General features: G+C 41.4%; 1 protein-coding gene across 1 annotated transcript in view; it reads left to right on the forward strand.

Moving 5' to 3' along the window:
* The window catches only part of xpnpep2 (X-prolyl aminopeptidase (aminopeptidase P) 2, membrane-bound), a 78,535-nt gene that overhangs the window by 21,017 nt on the left and 32,315 nt on the right, over positions 1–25,203 (forward strand). The window contains exons 5-11 of the mRNA XM_043704673.2: positions 2,510–2,573; positions 5,626–5,733; positions 5,820–5,897; positions 9,671–9,817; positions 11,932–12,033; positions 14,382–14,463; positions 23,292–23,487. Coding sequence (XP_043560608.2) covers positions 2,510–2,573; positions 5,626–5,733; positions 5,820–5,897; positions 9,671–9,817; positions 11,932–12,033; positions 14,382–14,463; positions 23,292–23,487 — 777 coding nt within the window. The remainder of the gene's footprint in view (positions 1–2,509; positions 2,574–5,625; positions 5,734–5,819; positions 5,898–9,670; positions 9,818–11,931; positions 12,034–14,381; positions 14,464–23,291; positions 23,488–25,203) is intronic.

Here is a 25,203-nt window from a genome sequence, read left to right on the forward strand (position 1 = left end):
TTAAAAGGATCTTGGTTTTTATTTTACTGAAGCAGAGGATGGGACTTGTTTTTTCCTTTATTTTTATTAGCCTCCACCACTTCCTCTGGCAGCTCATTCCATACAGATACCACTCTCTGCGTGAAAACGTTGCCCTTTAGGTCTCTTTTATATCTTTCCCCTCTCACTCTAAATCTATGCCCTGTAGTTCTGGACTCCCCCATGCCAGGGAAGAGACTTTGTCTATTTATCCAATCCATGCCCCTCATGATTTTATAAACTTCTATAAGGTCACCCCTCAGTCTCCGATGTTCCAGGGAAAACAGCCCCAGCCTGTTCAGCCACTCCCTATAGCTCAAATCCTCCAACCCTGGCAACATCATTGTAAATCTTTTCTGAACCCTTTCAAGTTTCACAACATCCTTCCAATCGGAAGGACGCCAGAATTGCACGCAATATTCCAAAAGTGGCCTAACCAATGTCCTGTATAGCTGTAACATTACCTCCCAACTCCTGTACTCAATACTCTGACCAATAAAGGAAAGCATACCAAACGCCTTCTTCACTATCCTATCTACCTGCAACTCCACTTTCAAGGAGCTATGAACCTGCACTCCAAGGTCACTTTGTTCAACAACACATTAAGTGTATAAATCCTGTTAAGGTTTTCTTCCCCAAAATACAGCACCTCGCATTTTTCTAAATTAAATTTCATCTGCTACTCCTCAGCCTATTGGCCCATCTGATCAAGATCCGGTTTTAATCTGAGGTAATCTTCTTCGCTGTCCACTACACCTCCAATTTTGGTGTCATTTGCAAACTTACTAACTATGCCTCTTATGCTCACATCCAAATCATTTATATAAATGACAAAAAGTAGTGGACTCAGCACAAATCCTTGTTGCACTCCAATGGTCACAGGCCTCCAGTCTGAAAAACAACCCTCCACCACCACCCTCTGTCTTCTATCTTTGAGCCGGTTCTGTATCCAAATGGCTAGTTCTCCCTGTATTCCATGAGATCTAACCTTCTAACCAGTCTCCCATGGGGAACCTTGTCGAACGCCTTATTGAAGTCCATATAGATCACGTCCCCCATGATCTCTGCCCTCATCAATCCTCTAAGTTGCATCTTCTAAAAGCTCAATCAAGTTTGTGAGACATGACTTCCCACACACAAAGCCATGTTAATTATCCCAATCAGTCCTTGCTTTTCCAAATGCATGTACATCCTGTCCCTCAGGATTCCCTCCAACAACGTGCCCACCACTGACGTCAGGCTCTCTGGTCTATAGTTCCCTGATTTGTCCTTACTACTCTTCTTAAACAATGGCACCACGTTAGCCAACCTTCAGACTTCTGGCACCTCACCTGTGACTATCGATGATCCAAATATCTCAGCAAGGGGCCCAGCAATCACTTCTCTCACTTCCCATAGAGTTCTAGGGTACACCTGATCAGGTCCTGCAGATTTTCCATTTTTATGTGTTTCAAGACATCCAGCACTTCCTCCTCTATAATATGGACATTTTTCAAGATGTCACCATCTATTTCCCTACATTCTATATCTTCCACGTCCTTTTCCACAGTAAACACTGATGTAAAGTACTCGTTTATTTTCTCCCCTATCTCGTGCAGCTCCAGATAAAAGCCACCTTTGATCATCAGAATATCCCTTAAAGGTTTATTGTATATCTTCCGAATGACATAATATACAAATTTTCAGATTTATTTTTCAACATAATTAACTACTGCAATGCTTTGCTAATTCTTTCTAACAATAGATCTGCTCTGAATTAGGATGTTGCTAATCATATTTTGTATAATTATTATTAAAGATGGAGGTCAGCACCAATGCATTGCAGCTAACAGCTGATGTTGGCCTGGTACAAGTGAATTGAATTATTAGCAAGGTATCAGGGTGGTTTTAGCCCTCAGGTGGTATGAGCAGTATTACAATTTGCATTTCTTCAGTCTTGTCCATTACAAAAGTAATTTTCTGTACCCTGTGTTTACTAAGAACTTAACAATCTTGTGCTCGAAATCTATGGGATCAGGAATAGTATTCCACAGGGGAAACATAGAAACATAGAAGTTTAACGACTGGCTACCCCAACTTCAGCATCACATTATGTTCAACATCATTCCTTTGTAATTAGCCATAACCTAAAAACTTAACCTTTTACAGGGGAGGTCAGTCTTTTACTAAGAGAAGTTGCAGCACAGAGCTATCACTCAGTTGTTGCATTGTTTATCATGTAGGCTTTCTTTCTGATTGTAACTTCAGTGGAAATCAGATTTATACTGCTCTCCACTGTAATGGCAGAAATTACTTGCAACAACACCTGTGAAGAGCACCATGTAAACATTGACTCTCTTTTCTCTCCATAGATGCTACCAGACCTGAGTTTCTTCAGCAATTTCTGTTTTGTTTCAGTGTGCATAGTTCTTTGTTGTGCTACTGATTGGAAAGAATCATCCAGGAAATTCTTTGTAAGTGGAATTTCAGATTACTCAATGATGTTTTTCAGAGTGAGTACATCAGCCCACAGGATGCAAGAAGGGCGTGGATTACAGGATTCACTGGAACGGCAGGTAACACAGATAGGAAAGAAAATGATTGTGCATACTCAAATCACTGGAGAAGAGGATAACTTTAATGCTTTTCTTTGGGCAGGTGCTGATCAAAATCTAGATACATGCTTCCATCTGCCACAAATAACACCAAATGTAACACAATACAACATCGCACGGCCTCATGACAATGGCTTAGGATACAGAACTGTTTAAAATTCAATAATAGCAAATGATTATAACTATCAGTACAGTTTCAGCACTCAAGTTGTCAGCAGTGCTACAATTTGACTTTCTTTAGTCATGTCCAATGCAAACATCATCTTCTGTAGACAAGCTTGCTTTGAGTAAGAACTACAACAAGCTTTTGCTTGAAACTCACAGGATCAAGGAAAGTATGTTCCCAAAAAAACATAGAAACATAGAAATGTAATGGCAGGCTATTCTAGTTTCAGCATTATGTTGTTGAAAGATAACTCTGTTCATTCCATTGTAATTAGTCATGGCCTAAGATTTGCCCTTTCAAAAGAGACGCATCTGATTAGTTATAATTCATTGGTTATGGGAATCCCAAACCAAACAAGTAAGTTTTCATTTGAAATGCACCCCTCTGCACCCACACAAACTACAGAAACACAAAAACAACACATCTTTCTCTCCAAAACTAATGGAAGCCAGTTTCAACACTATTACAATGGGAAGGTATGATGGAGTTGTGTAGAACTGAAACTGGATGGGTCTTGCATCTGCCTAAAAGAGGTACCTTTATTTCAGTTTCTTTGAATTAATTTCCACATCTTTGGAGGCATATTCTAGCTCTGCTGCAGTAAAAACTACCTTACATAGATTCTTATTCTGCTAATCTATTTTTTTTAAATCATTTTTCATAGCCAGGACTAACTGCTCCTCTCCTCAATGATATACTGAACTTCATTTTGATTCTTTGCACATTGAAGTGGTATAATGTTTTGGCAATTAGACCAGACTATTAAAATGGAAGCACATGAACACTCCTTCAATACTCCTTCCTCAGCTGTCGGCTTTTCATTATCCAGCACATTGTAATGATGTTGAATCTTCTTGCTGGAGTTGAAAGGGCACAAACACTTGGGAATAGAACCAGTTGAAACTGGTTTCTTCATGCTAATCTACATCAACCAAATATTTGAATTAAGGATTATGGGCCAATAGAATAAGATTACAAGACCACATGAGTATAATTTTCTACTTGCCTTGTTCAGAGGGCGTAACACACTGAAAAAACTGACAGAGGTGATCATTCATATGGTCCTTGGAGGAAGCCCACAAACCTCCCGTCTGAAAGATGGAGGAGTCTTATTTAGATAGTGAGATTCTTGCACACAATTTCTGATGTCCCTACCTGAGGGATGCTGAGTCTGAATTACATTCCTGGCACTTCAGTATCCAGATTTACACAGAACTGGTGAATAGATGGAAACTCATTTGATAATTAAAATAATATAGGGATAGATGTTTTTGAAGGCAATATTAGACATTTATACTTTGATTCATCTTTCTGGTATTTGAGTTACCAATTTTTTTAAAAGTCCGAATTGTTTCAATTAGGATTTAAAAAAAAATTGGTAACTCATATACCAGAAAGATGAATCAAAGTATAAATGTCTAATACTGCCTTCAAAAACATCAATTAGGATGTTTCAAAAACATCTATTAGTATCAATTAGGATTGATTGAATTTCCATTGGGAATATTCCTCTCTGAGCTGTTTGGAAAAAGACAAGAAACATTGATAACAGGCAACCTTAGGCTGCATAGGAAGAGTTCAGTTCTCAGTATTCACCTGCTGCAAGCAAGGATGAGCATGCTTCTGTTGAGTAGGTAAATGAATGCACACACAGCCTTCTATTCCCAAAGGATGCTGAGCTATCAGATTGAATGGCACAGCTAGCCCAGTGAATGCTTGATTAGCCAGAATGATGGTTCCTTTCTTGTAATGTCTCCTGCTCTTGTAATACACCCTAAGACAATCAACAGCCAGAATAGATCAGTTGTCTACAAATGGTCAGAATTTGATCAGCATGGTAAATATTTCAGTAAAAGTCCCCTTTTATTCTTCTAAATTTTGGTGAATATAGACCCAATTAACGCAACCTCTCCATATATGACAGGCTTTCCATTCCAGGAATGAATCTGGTGAAAATTCTTTGCATTCCCTCAATTCTTTCTTAGGTACAGAGACTACAACTGAATACAATTTACCAGGCATGATTCTATCAAAGCTCTGTACAGCTGCAATAGTACTTCCTTGTTCTTATATTCACTTCCTCTTACAATGAAGGCCATATCATTTGCCTTCCTAATTACTTACTGATCAGCAACGTTCTAACTGACTAGCCAAGCAAACTCAAATATAGACTATTCCTGCTGCTATTTCCCATGTTCCATTCTTCTTGTTTGTGTGGTATTCTCTGTACAAATTGACAGCTATGCTTCTCACATTATTACAATTACTGCAATTCAGGAATGCATCACAGACTATAAATCATTTGGTGATGCCCTGCAGGAGTAGACAATATGGCCTATCAACAAGGTAAAAACCCGAAACGTCGATTTTGCTGAAGCTCCTCGATGCTGCCTGAACTGCTGTGCTCTTCCAGCACCATTGATCCAGAATATGGCCTATCAAGCCTGCTCCATCATAAAATATGATCATGGCTGATCTTTGACTTCAACTCCAGATGTATTGAGGGAATTATCTAAATGCAAGTTCATTATGTCTCTCAAAGTATGGAAAATCTTGAATCACTCATTTACTCAATCTTTAAAGTTACAATACGATCCATTCACTTGGTCAGGTTTGTCAGTATACCTTTTGATTTCGATCAAATTTAACAATTGTTCATGCTTTATTTTTGTTATTTTGCTCGTTTGCAAAATTTTGCTCTCCATGAAGTAATTCAGAGCTTCTAATCCAAATAAAACAATTCAAAATCCTTCACTATCAATTTGGGAAAAAGCCACTTTTTAGGTGCAATTCAAAGAGAAATAAATAGTATCCCTGGTAAAATGTGGCCACCTAATTGTTCCATAGGTACTGCCGTAGTGAGTAAGATGAAGGCTGCACTCTGGACCGATGGACGTTACTGGATTCAAGCTGAACGCCAAATGGATTGCAACTGGGAGCTCAACAAAGGGGAAAGTGAGTCTTAACAGTAGTGATAGATTTAATGATCCAACTTTATTTTGACTGCATTTACTTTTCTAAACATATGTTGTTTCTCTTAGCAACTATTATAGACTGGATTTTGAATGAAACAAGGGAAGGAGATATAGTCGCTGCTGACCCTTTTGTCTTTTCCATTGGTAAGGAAACAGTATTTACAAGATTTTTCTGGTCTTCTTACTCTGAGAATCAGCACCATAACTACATCACGATTTAGTGCAATCTCAAATTCTAATTCAGTTTTATCCAAAGACCTCCAACCAGAACAATCCTTTAACACTTACAATCTCACCTTCAGTGTTGCCCTTCTGCAATCATCCAGTTTTAGAGCCCAAGGTTTGATACTGAATATATTTTGTTTGGTGGTGAATATATTTTCTTGACTGCTCATTTTACCCAATGGCAAGGAACACAAGTAAGTGTCACATTTTCACTGCCATTGTAATCTTCCTATTATTCTTAATAAATTTAATGTTAATTCAATCTGTGCTTTTTATAAATGCTTGCAGTGAAATTCCAGCATGTGGCACTATTGGTGCATGAGAATTGTTCCCAGATGTGCTAGCAGCAGCATTATTCTGGCACTCTCTCTCTGGCTCACACCTAGCTATTTCACTCACTGTAAATTTCATGGTCCAGATATTTCAAATAGAATTAAAAACACTGGTTAACTTTAAAGTTACCAACTTATCTTCAAGTCAGCTGGGGTTTGGGGACCTGGAAGAGCAAGGCAATGGAGGTGAGTGTTGAGACAGGGGAGGGCCAATTACGATGGTTCTGGATTTGGATTAGTTCAGCAGCATGGTTGTCAAGGGTCAAGTGAGTTGAACAAAACAGGGGTAGTCTAACTTAGTTGGGATAGGTGCAGTGGTTGGTATCAGTGGTGAATTGGGAGTTTGATTTAATATTACTCAGAATTTAGAGCAAGATTTAATCTTCTAACAATGGATCTTATGTGCGTCAAAATCCTCTGAATTTTCTGACTTTAATTGATTCTTTCAGAAAGTTTCAGACAAAGGGTAATTGCCATCAGAAATTTCAATTTCCAAGACAATTCCCTCAGAACCAGTAAAGCTGAGGAATCTGCATAGTCCTAACTCGCAATTCTAATTTGCACAGCTCCAATTACTCTCCCTAGCTATCAGAATGTCTGGGCCAGTCATAATTTACTTGAAGTGCTGGGAATGTTAAGATTGCAATGAATGCACCTTGCTGAAATTTTATCTGGATATGGTTTTTTATATGTATATATATATATATATTTTACAAAAAGGAATAGTTATAAGTCAGAAACTGCCTCTAATAAATTAGATGATACATACAATACTGTGTAGCTTAATAAATGTTACTGTTCTAGGAGAGTGAGAGAGGAGTAAGGGAGGTGGTGAGCCAGAGTCAAAATGTGTGGTACTGGAAAAGCACAGCCGGTTAGGCAGCATCCGAGGAGCAGCAGAGTCGACGTTTCAAGGATAAGCTCTTAATCAGGAATGTGGGGGAGCCCAAGGGGCCTGAGAGATAAATGGGAGGGATTCAGGCAGGGCGGAAGATAGCTGGGAATGCAATAGGTAGCAGAAGATGGGGGGTGATGGTGATAGGTCGGAGTAGAGGGTGATGAGGATAGGTGGGAAAGAAGTGGACAGGTAGGGCAGTTCAAGAGGGCGGTGCTGAGTTGGAGGGTTGGACCTGGGATAGGGTGGGGGGGGGAGGGAAGATGAGGAAACTAGTGAAATCAACATTGATCCCATGTGGTTGTCGTGTCCCAAAGTGGAAGATGAGGCATTCTTCCTCCAGGTGTCCAGTGACTCGAAATGTGGTGGTGGAGGAGGCCCAGGACTTGTGTGTCCTTAAAGGAGTGGGAGGGGGAGTTGAAGTGTTCGGCCAGAGGGCAGTGGGGTTGTTCAGTATGGATGTTCCAGAGATGTTCTCTGAAACCCTCTGTAAATTGGCGTCCTGTCTCCCCAATGTGGAGGAGACCAAATCAGGAGCAATGGATACAGTACATGATGTGTGTGAGGTGCAGGAAAATCTCTGCCTGGTGTGGAAGGATCCTTTGGGGCCTTGGATGGAGGTGAGGGGGTTGGTCTGGGTGCAGGTGTTACACCTCTTGCGGTACCAGGGGAAGATGCATGGAGTAAAGGGTGGATTGGTGGGGACATGGATCTAACAAGGGAGCTGCGGAGGGAATAGTCTCTGCAGAATGCAGATCGCAGTGGGGAGGGAAATATATTTCTGGTGCTGGGGTCTGTTCATAAGTGCCGGAAATGGTGGAGGATGATGCGTTATATCCAGAGGTTGGTGGGGTGGAAGGTAAGGACCAAGGGGCTTCTGTCCTTGTTGCGATTGGAGGGGTGTGGTTCAAGGGCGGAGGTGTGGGAAGGGAGGAGATGCACTGGAGGGTATTATTGACCAAATGGGAGGGGAAAGGCAGTCCTTGAGAAAGAGGCCATCTTGGATGTTCTATGGTGGAATTGGTCCTCCTGGCAGCAGATGAGGAAGAGGCAGAGGAATTGGGAGTAAGGGATAATGTTTTTGCACGAGGCAGGGTGGGAGGAGGTGTAGTGTAGGTAGCCGAGGGAGTCAATGGGTTTGAAGTAGATGTCTGTGTTGAGTCATGTGTTGAGGAAATGGAGATGGAGAGGTCCAGGAGGGGAGGGAGGTGTCTGAGATCGTCCAGGTGAACTTGAGGTCAGGGTGGAAGTTGTTCATGAAGTTAATGAACTGTTTGTATCCTCTTCTGGTGGATAACACAAAAGCAAAATTGCTGCAGATGTGAGAAATCTGAAATAAAGTGCTGGAAATGCTCAGCAGATTTAGAAGCAACTGTGGAAAGAGAAGCAAAGCTAACATTTCAGTTTGAGTATGACTATTTGTCAGAATTGAAGAGGCCGATCTGTCCCATAATGTTAACTGCTTTTCTCTCTCCAAAGATGCTGTCAGACCTGCTGAAGGAAGGTAACAGATGAATAAAAATTGTAAAGGGGAACAGGCAAAGTATTAGAAGTTACGGATGTAATATGGACAGGCATCTAACAGATGGGGCATTTTGGGGTTTTCCAGTAGGAATTACTAAAATATTGGGGTTTGTATGAGAATGGTAGACTTGTGATCAATAAGCATAATGGAGGAGAGGAGGGCATTATCGTCAGGGAAGATTCCCACTCTGTCCCCCAAATTCAAGCAGGAATTTCTTGAAGAATTGTAGGACATTCAGAATATATTGGAATTGCATGATAACTGGCACAGCAAAAAAAAACTGAACATAAGGGAGAAAACGATGATTAACCACAGCTCACCAAACCCAGAAGAGTGAGTGAGGGAATTTCCAACTTATGTAATCATAGTCAATGAGGTAAAAACATCCAAAATTCCTATTATATTTACTATCCAATAATCTTGCTGGAACATGTTATAGAAAATTTAGGGGATAATATCAAATTTGAATATATGAATGTATGATGCAGATCTTTAATTGCTATTGTCTTAAAATGTTACAATTAGGATGAGGATTTTTGTTGAAGTGAATGATGTTGAAATTCAAATAAATTTTTACAATGTGATTTCAACTACTGATTCAGATGGCCATTAAATACTTTATGCAATTCTTCAAAGACTAGCAGTAGGTATTCCTAGTGTCCTGATAAAATTTCTTGCCTTGCAGAATTCCACGAGGAAAGATTAATTTCAATTCTCTTTTTTTGTGGAACACTGCTGACACAGGATGGCTGCGATGTTTGCTTTTGTAAAGACAGTTACTGTGCTGTTACAGTAGCCCAATGCATAAAAGAGTTTTGACCTGACAAGACGCTGTCAAGCATTTACTATTTCTACCAGTAAGACATTGACTGTTCTGCAAATATACCATCTCAATGGGTAAATGCATTCTAATTTCTGCTGTGCTTTTGTTTTTAAATAGTGGAGTGGGAAAGTTACAAAAATCCATTGCTTCAAGGCAATCGACAATTTGTTGCTGAAGAAAAGAATTTAGTGGATATTATCTGGGCAGGGGACCGCCCACCAAACCCTACCGACGATATTTTCAAAGTGCCGGATGAGTTCTTTGGTAAATTAGTTCTCTTAAATTTACAGGAAATTATAGTGTAGCTGGATTTTTTTTCTTGCAAGTTAGTATTTGGGGAGAAATTATACAATTGCTCTTTGCCTTTCTTTTTAAGAAGGCTAACTTTAGCATAACCTGGAGCACCTTAATTATAGAGAAAATCCCACTGCATCCTGCAGTGACTCCAGTACAAAAATCTGAGGGTAAAATTTCAAAATGACCAGAACTGCTGTAACTCAACTTTTAATTTCCTTATAATGAGTAGATTTACTATTTAGTTCACTTACAAAATTTATGACTAGCAAAGTAACTGTGAGAAGGAATCTTTTGGAAGGACATGTAAGGTAACAATTAAGAGGCGCTGTTTTCTTCATTGTGTAGAATAATCATGAGCACAATTTTAATTTAGTTTATTTACTTGATTGAGTTTTTTGAAGAAATGACAAAGAGGTTTAATGAAGGTAGAGCAGTAGACATTGGCTATGTGGACTTGAGTAAGGCATTCAACCGGGTTCTGAATGGTAGACTGCTTAACAATTTAGATCACATGGAATACAGGGAGATCCACCGTTTGGATACAAAATTGGCTTTATGGTAGGAGACAGAGGGTGTTGGTGGAGAGTGCTTTTCAGACTGGAGGCCTGTGACCAGCAGTGTGCTGCGTGGACCGGTGTTGGATCCACTGCTCTTTATCCTTCAGATAAATAATTTGGATGTGAATATAGGATGTATTGTTCATAATTGGAGGTGAAGTGGACAGCAAGGAAGCCTAGCTTACACTACAGTGGGACCTTGATCAGATGGCCAATGGGTTGAGGAGTGGCAGATAGAATTTAATCTAGATAAATGTGAGGTGCTACATTTTGGTAGGGCACATCAGGGCAGGACTTATACACTTAATGGCAAGGCCCTAGAGAGCATTGCCAAACAAAGAGACTTTGGAGTACAGGGTCATAGTTCCTCAAAAGTGGAGTTGCAGGCAACTAGGATAGTGAAGAAAGCATTTGATACGCTTGCCTTTATTGGTCAGTGTACTGAGTATAGGAGTTGGGAGGTCATGTTGCAGCTGTACAAGACATTGGTTAGGCTACTTCTGGAATACTGCATTCAATTCTGGTCTCCCTGCTATAGGAGAGATGTTATAAAACTTGAAAGTGTTCAGAAAAGATTTGCAAGGATGTTGCCAGGTTGGAGGGTTTGAGCAATAGGAGAGGCTGAATAGACTGGGTTTGTCTTTCCCTGGAGCTGAGGAGTGACTTTATAGAAGTTAGTAAAGGCATGCGTTGCATGGATGGGGTGCATAGTCAAGGTCTTTTCTCCAGGGTACTGGAGTCCAGAACTAGAGGGCAGAGGTTTAAGGTGAGAGGGGAAAGATTTAAAAAGGACCTAAGGAGCAACATTTTCATACAGACGGTGGTGTGTGTATGGAATGAGCTGCTAGAGGAAGTGGTGGAGACTGATATAATTACAACATTTAAAAGGCATCTGAATGGGTATATAAATCGGAAGGTTTAGAGGAATATGGGCCAAATGCTGGCAAACGGGACTAGATTAATTTAGAATATCCGGTCGGCATGGACGAGTTGGACCGAAGGCTCTGTTTCTGACCCATGATTAATTTGCAAGTCTTTGATAACATTCCACAACCAAAGTGCCTTCCCGAAAGCAGATAAATCTGTAGCAGTACTGACAATAAACCAGGAGGATATAAGAAGAGCAGAAAATGAAACTGAAGGCAATCAAATTAGGTTTGTGTCAGCAAAGTATCTTCACAGAAAAAGCAATCCACACATGGAACAACTTTTGAAGAAAATGGCTTACAACTTCTTGTATCTATCTGTTATGCTCTAATGACACAAACAGCCTCCCTCGTAAGTGTTTACCGTATGACCTTGTCATTAAAAATAAACTTAAGATGAATCCTTCTAAAGAAAGATGTTTGTTTGAAGAGCTGGTGCAGACAAAATGAACTGAATGGCAGTCTCCTGCGCTGTAAAATTCTGTGATTCTGTCAAGAACAACTGTCCTTCTGCATTTGTAAATTCATCTTAAAAGAAATCTCAATAAATTTACTGTGTCAGAGGATGGCAGTTTTTAGTCTATATGTTGTATTACAGAAAGAACATGGGAAGTGAAGGTAAAAGAAATCCGTGCACAGATGAAGGAAAACCCTTATCAGCCAACTGCAGTATTGATCTCTGCATTGGATGAAACTGCATGTAAGAGCTATTCCTTTTGAAGGATCATTTTAATCTCTGTTTTAGTTAGTAAATCATTAAGATAAAATAGCATACAAAAAGGGAATTAGATATTTATTTAAAGTTAAGATTTTCTTAGCAAAATTGAATAATTGAATTTGGCTGAGGATTGTTTGTTTCCTATGAGATTGGATTATGTAGCATATAGCGTTTCAAAACTACAGATACCTTTCCAGTGTACAAAGCTGGGTCAGCCTGCATGATGGCTATCTTGACAAGAATGTGATCACATGGTGCATTTAGAAAGTGCACCAGAAACATTCAAAGTATGAAATCCATCAATATATAACACTGATTTGAGCTCAGTGATTTAGGTAACATAATCTCTTAAACACGTTCAGCTGAACAGAATGGAGGAAGGAATCCCTTCTATTTATAAAGTAAAATCAACAGCTTGAAGACTTGCTCTGTTTGAGTTTATGGAAGCAGTTGAAGAGTTAAGTTGAGTTGATAAAGTTGGAGGGGACTGGTGGTTCAAATCCAGAAGGCCTTGGTTGGGACTGTAAGGGTTCTAGTCACCTTTGTGCTATGGAACATGAGGGGGATGGAGTAAAGGAAGCAAAGAGCTGGAGAAATGCCAAGTTGATGATTTAGCTCAGCCTCCTCCTGAGGTCCTAAACACCCCGGATGCTAGTCTGCACCAATTTGTTTGAATCAACTATCAAGAAACAGCTGAAAGCTGCTAAAAAGCATTGCATCACATTCGATATAGAAGGGTCACAGGACAAAGATGACACATAACCAGAGCCAACAGCACCCAACTAGTAGGGAAATGTACTCACTCCATTGGACGAGATGTTTCTGGGCATTGTAAGAACAGCTTAGGTGAGGCCATGTTCAGTGGTATTGCTAGAAGCATTGACAATGGCAATATGCTTCAATCTCCTCCTCCATCTCAACTCCTACTTGTCATAATTTCTTCTGATTTATAAGCTGCAGATAGTGTAAGCATCTATTCCTTACTTTGCCTCTATCCATTCCACCAGAACTCTACCCTGGTGCCTTTCTTCTTTCAAATACTCTAGATCAGTCAACTGATCCAGCAGTGGGAGAACTGGAAAACAGTGATGAAAAGGAGCAATCTCACTCATTCTTACAATCTCAGCTTAGATACTGGCATCTTAAAGGCTGGCTTACTAGCAGGATCTGCAGTGGAAGCTCACATTGAAAGCATAAGTGGTTATCTTACCATTACTCAAATTCAAACTATTGCCATCATGGCTACAGATATCAATAATTGAAGAGGTTTACAGGCTGTCCAGCAATCTTCAACAGATGACTAGAGATTTTGAGTAGCAGCCCTGGACGGATGCAGTGACATTGTGGAGCAAGTAACTGCTGTCCTCACTGACCATTTGCACTCCCACCTTTCTGGCTATTGCCTTTTAGCCAATCAGTCAGACTGCTGCTACCCATGTCAATGTGGTGCAATCTGAGGTGGACCATTCTAGGAGTAAAACTGCTGGACAGCATCCTGCAAGACTACTTCCAGTCTTCCTCTTTGAAATGAGAAACCTTTCACCAGTCCTGCCTTGGCCAATATGTGGCACCATGTTGGAGCACTAAGGCATGTAAAGGTTTTGAGAAAACAGGCAGCATCCAAATGCACAAGGATGATGAGTTGAGGTTTGCATGCAATATGACATTAATTTTTAAATATAGTTTGGAGTGTCCATTTTGTAGTGACTTCTATTTTTGCTTTTTCACCAAATGGATGACCAGAGACACAAGTGACATTTACTGTCATTGAAGTCAGAAGAAGTGATTGTTGATGTTCCAACCAGAAAGGACCTGGGTGGTTACCACTACCCTTCCCCTAGTCCTTCTGCCTATCAGCCTATATACCTGATAGAAGGGCTATGCATTCATAATGGTAAGGTTGTGCAGCAGAGAGCTACAAATCTCAATGCACACTCAGGATTACTCCAGAGATTCCTCTGCAATGGATTTGTCAATTAAATACCACAACAGACCACTCCATGACATTCCTTGTGGCTGTATTTAATGCTACTGCCCATGTGTAGGCAGTGCTCAGGAATTATCATTCGGAAACCAGCCGTAGTTGCTCAAATGCGTGTCATATAGTGGACTGCAGCAGAATGAAGACATGACGTCTGTCACCAGGATGTCAGGAAGTGACCTGCATGATATATTGTTGGTTTGTAAATTTGCAGGGCAATGAAGAAGTAATATCTTTTTCTGGGAGTATTCCTGACAGAAATCAATATGTACCAACTTTTTTAAATACGGTTTTAATAATTGTGCAAATTATATTGATTAAAATAAACTTGTCTGAATTTTTTATCTAGGGCTGTTCAACCTGCGAGGGAATGATATTCCATACAATCCATTTTTCAAGTCTTACACGCTGTTGGCTACAAATTTCATCAGGTTTGTTCTTTATTGAGGACAATGAAGTTTAAATTGAACTAAACATATCAAGAATGTGAAATTATATTAGGAAACTCACCTACACTCTAATCAAAACATGTTTGATTTTGTATTACTGATCATTTAAAAGTTAGAAAAAACACTAGAGATGTTTGTCAAGGATGAAATTATTTTTCAGCTGGAGAAACACAGGTTAGAGATCAAGAAACAGCCAGCATGTATGTAAGGCAAATCATATCCAGTTAACCTGTTTGAGTTCTTTGTAGGAAATGCAGTAGATACTTCACATCTGTATTTTCAAAAGGTATTGATAAGGAACCATGTTACAGAGTTACTGAGAAAATAGAAACATGATAAGTGGGGCACAAAAATGGTTATGAAATAAGAGGCAGGGAGTAGAGGCAAATGTTGTTTCTTCATTTGCAGTGGGATTCCTGGGGATATTATTAGAACAATTGCTTTCTTTGCTATATATGTGACCCGGGCTTGGTTGTAGGGAACACAATACAGAGGAACCTCGATTATCCAGCATTCAGATCATCCAAACAAGATCGCAAGGCCCTGACGCCTGGCTAACTTTGTTATCCAGCATCAAATATCCAGCATTCGATTAACCGAACACAATACTCCCCCCCCCTGTCCTATGGATAATCGAGGTTCCTCTGTAGTGAGGTTTTGTGCATGACACCTCTCCATCCACCTGGTTCAATTCTTTGCATTCTCATTGTAGTTAGTCTATTTCTTGTAATGTGTATTCTTGCAGCTACAGCACCTGAGTTCTGGTGGCTGCCAAAGATATTTCGAGTCCTCTCCTATTTCTTACCTACATACTGCCTCCCAAACACATCATCCAAAAACACAGGATTAGTTTTCACATGAACACTATGAAATGTAGCTCATTGTCACCACCGTCTTTTAAGACTCTTCCACAACCACTAAATTATCGTACTGGTTATCAACATTCAGTCCAAGATGATTAGATATTTCCTCCTATTAAATATTGGAAGAACTGAGTCCATAATGTTTATCCAGACTCTAATCTTTTCCTTAAGAACAGTCAAAAGTTAAGCTATCATTCACACCCCAGAAGTTATATGTGATTTCAAGATGGGTTTCCAATCACACATCTGCATTATCACAAAAAACATCAATTTCCATTCCATAGCATTACACAATGGCACATCATCTGAGCTTACCTACTCATGAAATATTTATCCGTGTCTTTGTTATTTTTATCATTGACTCTTCCAACACGCTATTGAATAACTTCCTACATTATACCAACCATAAGCTTGATGGCAATTCAAAAAAATACATTTTTGCTTTGAATTGAAATCCCTATTTGGTCTCTCCCTATTTCTGTACACTTTTCCAGACACATACGGTTCAAGATATGGCCTTAAGGTATGGTACCATTGCTCCATCATGGTAGGTGTACATCCAGTTACTGAGGACCGACATTCTTCAAATTCCTCCTGAAACCTCTCTGTATCTCTTTCCTCCTCCAAGATTCTACAATTCTGCCTTGTGTGGTTTACTTGCCAAATATCACATTATAAGACTGGTGCGATATGTCTTAGGATGTTTTATAATTTCCTAGGCACGACGTAAATACAGGTTTTGTTGCTGCAATTTGGCAGTTCTTTCAAGCAGCCAGCATTGATCAAATGGATTGAATGGCCTGTAAAGATTCTGAGCGAATTGGGACACATTAAGGGTGTCAGCCACTCAGTTTTCAAAGAGCAGCTGAATTCTAAAGATGGCAAGCTTTCAGACTAATAAGTCAGTGATCACTGCAGCTAGCTGATCTCATTCTCAGCTGAAGCACGATAACGGGAAAGCAGCTAAGGTTTCTGCGCTTGCTTGCTGCTGGAAAGTATGTGTGTATGAATATTGAGTGAGGTTGGGTTCAGGCTCAGCTGTAGTGCCAACTGTAGATAAATAGTCCATCAAAGCTCATATACGTTTACTTAGACAAGAAGTTGTTTGGTGTCTCAGGGAATATATTTCAGCAAATCTCAATATTTTTAGGAAGGGAACACAGATAAGTGGAGGGGGAGAGTAGAAGTTTAAACAATAAGGATTATGTTATATCTCTGTGAAACTTGCTCATCAAAAATAATCAAAGATTGTCTTTGAGTCTAATATTCACAGTATTTTAACAATATTGAATCTTGATCATTTTACCTGAAGTAGCATTTTTCAGTTAACCCAGACTTTATCACAGTCAGCAAATTCAACCCATTTACTCCAATCACATAACTACTGTCAGCTGAATAGGCAAACATAAGCAGTACAAATAGTCTCATTGGTACCTTAATCTGACATTATGAAGCTATGCCAGCTGCTGCAAGCTGACTAACCAGCAAACTCAATAACTGACACATCTCTTCCCATAGCTGTGAAAGTCGCAACAGGATTCTCATTTTAAACAGCAGGAACCTTCCCTACAGTTAAAGTGGGTATCTGGCAGATAGGCTACTCTGCAGTTCGTACTTGGAGAAAGCAAATGACTGATTGGCGAAGGTAACATCTTTATCCCTTGGAGTGGAAAGAAATCAAGGAAGGCTTCTGAGAGATCAGGGTGTTAGAAGTATAGAACCCATAAGGTAATCAGGGCACCATCTATCCAGGCAAATACAAAGATTAATTGAAAGTAATGCCACAGTCAGTTCATGTATTCAGGTAATTTGTGACCACAGGTATATGACCCTGAAAATCAATGTCCATTATTCAGCAAGTCCCATGGTGTCATAAATGCATATAAATTCACAATACATTTCAAGCTGCAGGAGAATGAATATATTGAGCTTCATCATTGGCTATTGATCCCAAATAACATAAACTCTCCATAGCAGAAGAATGTAAATCTATTTAGACCCCACCCAAGTTACTGTTGTATTCAAATTGAGATGCTGAACTTGTATTCAATCACTTTTTCAAAAATAGATTAGTTGGTCATTTATCTCATTGCTGCTTGCATAATTTAGATGCCACATTTGATAGACTAACAATTACTGTGTTTCAGAAGTATATGAAATGCATTGGGATACCCTGGAGACATGAAGAGTGCTTTATAAACATAAGTTTTCTTTTAATTCTACCATACAATATGAACCAACAAAATATTGTCCACACTGTGACAATATTCTGGCTTTAAGAAATATATTTTGTCCTTTTATTTCTGAAGAAAAGTTGCAACAGAGATACCGAGTGGCTTGCTCAAAGCCAATAAAGTGAACAGTTTGCGAGATCTTGGACTTTATTTTAAGTTGGAACAATAGAAGCAGTCTGAATGGTCAAGCTCCCACAGAACCATGGGTTTACATTTCTTTAGTTATTGGGATCTTGAAGCAGGATGTGGAAGCTTCTATTTCTCCCTCTGTTACAGCTAAAAGCTGGTGTTCTCTTCCTGTTGCTAGAATTGCATGTGAGACAAATCTATTTTACTGAATCTGCCTTTGCCAAGAGTGTGTTTAGGGATATTACTATATTGGAACAATTAATTAGAAATAGTTAATACATTATTTTGTTAAGCATTTTGATGGAGGTACTGTTAGATGAGCTATGATCTTATTGAATAGCAGAGCAGGCTCCTAGTTCTTATGTTCTTATGATCCAGCCAATTCTTTGCATTTATTTTTATTTTGACTGCATTTTAATGGTACTGAAAAGATAAAGTGTGTTTTGCTTAAAGTTCAGTAGTTTGACCAATCCAATTGCATCTGGAATGCAACGCCTTACACTTTCATTTAAAATAAGAAGAAGTTAGGGTCTCGCCTATTTCCTTAATGTATTTTGAGGGGGTTTGGTCTGGTCCATATCAATACTTATCAATTAATCTTTAGGTTTTTTTCTCTATTTTATGGTCTTTTCAACAATTAGATATATAAGGTGACATGAAAATGACTGACTGTTTACAACCTGAAGGCTGCATTTGATCACATGATGAAGCAGGGAGCCCTAGACAATTGGAGTCATTGGGAATCAGGAGATTCCCTGCAATTAGAGTCATAGCTGGCTCAAAGGATGATGATTATGTTTGTTGTTGGTCAAACATCTCAGCTTTAGGACATGTCAGAGTTGTGATTCAGGCCCAACCATTTTGAACTGTTTCATCAACGACCTTTTCTCCACTATTAGGTCAGGGGTGGGGATGTGTATGTAGTTCTGGAAAAATCCAGGCTTAGGCTGATAACTGGCAATTGACATTCACAACTGCCAGGCAATAACAAAAACAGAAATTGCTGGAAAAGCTCAGCAGGTCTGGCAGCACCTGTGAAGAGAAATCAGAGTTAATATTTCAGGTCCGGTGACCCTTACTCAGAACAGGCAATGATCATCTCCAATTAAAGAAAATGTAACCATCACCCCTTGATATTCCTGGGGAGTTGGGAGGAGGTGGAAATGTGTTGCTGGAAAAGCGCAGCAGGTCAGGCAGCATCTAGGGAACAGGAGAATCGACGTTTCGGGCATTAGCCCTTCTTCAGGAATGAGGAAAGTTGGTCCAGCAGGCTAAGATAAAAGATAGGGAGGAGGGACTTGGGGGAGGGGCGTCGGAAATGTGATAGGTGGAAAGAGGTCAAGGTGAGGGTGATAGGTCAGACTGGGATGGGGGCGGAGAGGTTTGGAAGAAGATTGCAGGTTAGGAAGGAGGTGCTGAATTTGATGGATTTGACTGAGACAGGGTGGGGGGAGGGGAAATGAGGAAACTGGTGAAATCCGAGTTCATCCCTTGTGGTTGGAGGGTTCCTAGCCGGAAGATGAGGCGTTCTTCCTCCAATCGTCGTTTTGCTGTGGTCTGACGATGGAGGAGTCCAAAGACCTGCATATCCTTGGTGGAGTGGGAGGGGGAATTGAAATGTTGAACTACAGGGTGGTTGGGTTGGTTGGTCCGGGTGTCCCAGAGGTGTTCTCTGAAACGCTCCGCAAGTAGGCGGCCTGTCTCCCCAATATAGAGGAGGCCACATCGGATGCAAAGGATGCAATAGATGATATGTGTGGAGGTACAGGTGAATCTGTGGCGGATATGGAAGTTTCCTTTGGGGCCTTGGAGAGAAGTGAGGGGGGAGGTGTGGGCGCAAGTGTTGCACCTCCTGCGGTTGCAGGGGAAGGTGCCGGGAGTGGAGGTTGGGTTGGTGGGGGGTGTGGATCTGACGAGGGAGTCACGGAGGGAGTGGTCTTTACGGAATGCTGATAGGGGAGGGGAGGGAAATATATCCTTGGTGGTGGGGTCCGTTTGGAGGTGGCGGAAATGGCGGCGGATGATGCGCTGTACATGGAGGTTAGTGGGGTGGTAGGTGAGGACCAGTGGGGTTCTGTCCTGGTGGCGGTTGGAGGGGCGGGGTTCAAGGGCGGAGGATCGGGAAGTGGAAGAGATGCAGTGGAGGGCATCGTCGACCACGTCGGGGGGGAAATTGCGGTCCTTGAAGAAGGAGGCCATCTGGGATGTGCGTTTTTGGAACTGGTCCTCCTGGGAGCAGATGCGGCGGAGTCGAAGGAATTGGGAGAATGGGATGGCGTTTTTACAGCGGGCAGGATGGGAGGAGATGTAGTCCAGGTAGCTGTGGGAGTCGGTTGGTTTGTAGTAGATGTCCGTGTTGATTCGGTCGCCTGAGATAGAAATAGAAAGGTCGAGGAAGGGGAGGGAGGAATCTGAGACTGTCCAGGTGAATTTGAGGTCAGGGTGGAAGGTGTTGGTGAAGTGGATGAACTGTTCAACCTCTTCGTGGGAGCACGAGGCGGCGCCAATACAGTCATCGATGTAGCGGAGGAAAAGGTGGGGGGTGGGGCCAGTGCAGTTGCGGAAGATGGATTGTTCCACATATCCTACGAAGAGGCAGGCATAGCTGGGGCCCATGAGGGTGCCCATGGCTACTCCTTTCGTTTGGAGGAAGTGGGAGGATTGGAAAGAGAAGTTGTTCAGGGTGAGGACCAGTTCAGTCAGTCGAAGGAGGGTGTCTGTGGAAGGGTACTGGTCGGTACGGCGGGAAAGAAAGAAGGGAGGGCTTTGAGTCCTTCGTGATGGGGGATGGAGGTGTACAGGGACTGGATGTCCATGGTGAAAATAAGGCGTTGGGGACCGGGGAAGCGAAAATCATGGAGCAGGTGGAGGGCATGGGTGGTGTCCCGAACGTAGGTGGGGAGTTCTTAGACTAAGGGGGACAGGACGGTGTCAAGGTATGCGGAGATGAGTTCGGTGGGGCAGGAGCAGGCGGAGACAATGAGTCGGCTGGGGCAGTCAGGTTTGTGGATTTTGGGCAGGAGGTAGAAGCGGGAGGTGCGGGGTTGTGGGACTATGAGGTTGGAGGCGGTGGATGGGAGATCCCCCGAGGTGATGAGGTTATGGACGGTCTGGGAGATGATGGTTTGGTGGTGGGGGGTGGGGTCATGGTCAAGGGGACGGTAGGAGGAGGTATCTGCGAGCTGGCGTTTGGCCTCAGCGGTGTAGAGGTCGGTGCGCCAAACTACTACCGCACCTCCCTTGTCTGCTGGTTTGATAGTGAGGTTGGGGTTGCAACGGAGTGAGTGGAGGGCTGCGCGTTCCGAGGGTGAGAGGTTGGAGTGGGTGAGAGGGGTGGGGGAGTTCAGGTGGCGGTTAATATCGCGGCGGCAGTTGGCTATGCAGAGGTCGAGGGCAGGTAGGAGGCCAGCACTGGGTGTCCAGGTGGATGGGGTGTGTTGGAGGCGGGAGAAGGGGTCGTCAGAGGGTGGGCGGGAGTCTTGGCTAAAGAAGTAGGCACGGAGGCGAAGGCGGCGGAAGAATTGTTCGATGTCACGCCGCGAGTTGGGAGGAGGGGGGAGTTGGTGGTGGCGGCGGGGTGCATACCATTGACCAGAATCTGAACTGGACTAGCTGCACAAAAGTATTGTGGATAAAAGAGCAGGTTAGAGATGATGGATTCTATGGCTGGTAACCTGCCTCCTTTCTCCTTTCTCCCTGCCCACAGTCCAGGAGTATGATGGAATATGCTCCACTTGGCTGGATTAATCTAGCTCCAAGAACATAAAAAAAACTCAATACCATTCAGGACAAAACAGTCCACTTGATTGCTTATCCATCTGCTTCAACATTCACTCCCATCACCACTGATACATAGTTAGAGCAGTATGCACTGCCTACAAGATGCATTGTGGTCTCTCATGAAGGCTCCTACGATAGCAAACTTCCAAACTAGTAACCTTTATCACCTAGAACTAAAAGGGCAGCAGTTACGTGGGGACACCATCATGAACAAAATCCCTTTCAAGCCTCACACCATCTTGACATGGAACTATATTGATATTTCTTCACTGTTTCAAAGTCCTAGAACTCCTTTCTCTAACTGTGAGTGTACCCATAGCCAAATACTAGAGTGGTTCAAGAAGTCAGCTCACTACCATCTTCTTCAGGGCAATTATGGATGGAAACATATACTGGCATAGCCAGGAATACACACATCCCAGGAATGTGTATAAACACTATCGCTACCTCGCCTTTGGTGATAGAATATGAACTGTGACTAATTGCCCTCTGAATGTTCTAGCCACATGTATGACAGATTGAGATTGCATTGTGTAACTGTGCTGGGCTGTTTATGGCCTGAAAACAAAGTATTTTTCCAATAACAGCTACTGCATTACTTCCGGTAAGGCCCAATCCCTAACTATGCTCCATCTCTTCATTAACCACTTGAGTGCAAGGCGAGAGTTAGTCTACAGGCAAAACACTGAGAGGAAACACCAGACCTGACATTCCACCCCCTTGAAATACCCACTGATCTAGTTAGATCATCTGTGATCCATCTGATAGCAGTTCATCTGATCTTTCCCACAAGGACGAAACCTAAAATAACTGCTGCTTTCAAAATCAATCCCTAATCTGGCAGCAACAGACTCCTGGAAATGAGTTTGATGAACTATAGCACACCATGCTTGAGAAATAAAGTTATTCTACATTTGTTTCTCTCTGTGTAAAAGAAAACTATCAAAAAAGAATACTGTCTCAGACTCTTTTTAAGATATATCTGCTAGTCATCTGGAAACTGGGAAAATCAGTTTGCTTGATACAATTTAAAACTGGAAACATTCACCTACTGAATTTTTCACATTTTCTTCTCATTCTGGATCAGTCTGTGAGCTTGCCTCCAACCTGCGGATGCTGCAAATGCAGATATACTTTGTCAGAAGTCACATGACATCAAGTTATAGTCCAACAGGTTTATTTGAAAGCACAAGATTTTGGAACGCTGCTCCTTGGTCAGGTACAGTCAGAAATTCACCTGACAAAGGAGCAGTGCTCTGAAAGCTTGTGATTTCAAATAAACCTGTTGGACTATAACTTGGTGTCATGTGACTTCTGACCTTGTCCACCCCAGTCCAACATGTGCACCTTCACATCACCGATATACTTAGACAGTTGTAGGCTCAAAACCAATCCGGCTCTCCCATTCCTGCCTGTGCCAGGGGAAACAGCCTCTTATTGTTCATCTGCCACACAGTTAGTACAGAGAGTATTAGGTCAGCTTCAATCAACCTCTCCCTTATGAGCTTATATCATGTACTAAAAGGAGGGCCAACATTGCAGTAAAATAAGCTAATGACTAATTTGACCTTTGAAACAGCAACTTTTTATGTCCCTGAACAGCTGTAAATTATCTCTTTGTGAACATTTCTTGAAGAATATCAAATGTGTGTATATATATACATACATGTGACTTGTCAATGTTGGAGCTCAGATATCATAATTATCAGTTATATATAAAATAAATGAGATATTTATAAACTACATAGATGCCATAATTCTGTCAGATTATAACTAATATCTCTATGTGTACTTTAATGACCAGGTTATTTGTGAATGAATCACGACTGCCTCAACACATTAAAGAATACTTGAGTACAACTTGTACAACAGACATGTGTGTTCAACTGAAACCTTACACAGATATCCGGAAAGACCTGCAGGAATATGTTAAAGGAAATGTCAAAATCTGGATTGGTCAGGAATACACAAACTATGGTGTCTATGAAGTCATTCCTGAGGTAAATTTTGAGGAGTTTTGTAACAGACCCAAAAAATATCATCTGTTGCAATCTCTCTATTTCTGGTCGCCTCAGTATATTAAAAGTCCAAAATGCTCCAATCTTTCTCTTACTCATAGCCCAACATTCCATTCCTTCCCTTCCTCCAAACATCTTCTTGATTTTAAATGCAAAATTGTTATTGCATTTTGAATTGGTCACAATTAAAATGTGCTACTCAACCTGCCTTGGCCAATATTTCCCATGAGTGTCAATCTTAGTGAAAAGTATTAAGTGCAGAACATTTTTTTCATTTATTTTGTTACAATAAAGAAAAGGAGAAATGCTCTGCAATCACTATTCTGAGCTACACTTCTTCAACCTTTTTCAACTTTGACACCATCTCGCAGAAAGGATCCCATAAGTAGTAGAAGCAGGAGTTAGCCATTTGATCCCTCAAGCTTGCTCTGTTATTCAATAATGGCAACGTTAATCTAATGTGATCTTAACTTCAATTTCTTGCCCGTGCACCATAATATTTGATTCCCTCATTAACCAAAAGTCTACTTAACTCAGCCTTGAATACATTCAATGATCACATTTCACGTTTCTCTTGGATAATGAATCCCAAAGAATATATTGTTACAGCTACAGAGCAGGAGCAAAGAAAGATCAATTCTAATATATGGGAGATCCATTCATTAAGTCTATTAACAGCAGGGAAGAAGCTTTTCTTAAATCTGTTGATATGTGTTTTCAAACTTATTTATCTTCTGCCCATTGGAAGAGTTCATAAGTGAGGTGGGAGGGGCTTTGATTATGTTGGCTACGTTCCCAAGTCAGTGAGAAGAGTAGAAGAAGTCAATGTAAGGAAGGTAGGTTTTTGTGATGGACTGGGCTGAAATCACAACTCTCTGTAATTTCTCACGGTCTTGGCCAGAGCAGTTGCCATTTCCAAGGACACTCTATAACGCATCTATCATCCCACCACACCACACTACAATCCCCTCATACCACAGCACATTATATCACAATCCCACTTCACCACACCAATGTTCCACACCAGTCACAACACTGTCCCACCACACCACATTATATCACAATCCCACCACACTACAACACTGTCCCACCATGCTACATCAAAGTCCCACATCATACTGCAGTCCCACCACACTATACCACACCACTCCACAGTCCCACCACATCAGACATGGCAGCACAGTGGCTCTATGGTTAGCACTGCTGCCTCACAGTGCCAGGGACCTGAGTTCGATTCCAGCCTCAGGCGACTGTCTGTGTGGAGTTTGCACATTCTCCCACTGTCTCTATGGGTTTCCTCCAGGTACTCTGTTTTCCTCCCATAGTCCGAAGATGTGCAGGTTAAGTGGATTGGCCATGCTAAATTGCCCATAATATCAAGGGATGCGTAGTTTAGATGGATTAGCCATGAGAAATGCAGGATTACAGAGATGGGTTTGGGAGGCTGGGTCTGGATAGGATACTGTTCAGAGATTTGATGTGGACCCAATGGGCTGAATGGCCTGCTTAACTTTGTAGGGATTCTATGATTCTGTCATTACACACTACAACAAATCTCATCATAGTCCCACCACACCAAGGAACTCAGTTAAGTCTGGAGTCAGGGCTTTCTGGAAGAGAAGGGGGACTGTGAAATGATGGTTTTGGTTCAGTGCTTCAGAAAGAGGGTGAAATTTGGATGGTGAACTTTTTGGGTCA

Source organism: Chiloscyllium plagiosum, unplaced genomic scaffold (assembly GCF_037043375.1).
Source record: "Chiloscyllium plagiosum isolate Xiang-an unplaced genomic scaffold, Cpla_swu_hap1 HiC_scaffold_11, whole genome shotgun sequence".
Taxonomy (NCBI): Eukaryota; Metazoa; Chordata; class Chondrichthyes; order Orectolobiformes; family Hemiscylliidae; genus Chiloscyllium; species Chiloscyllium plagiosum.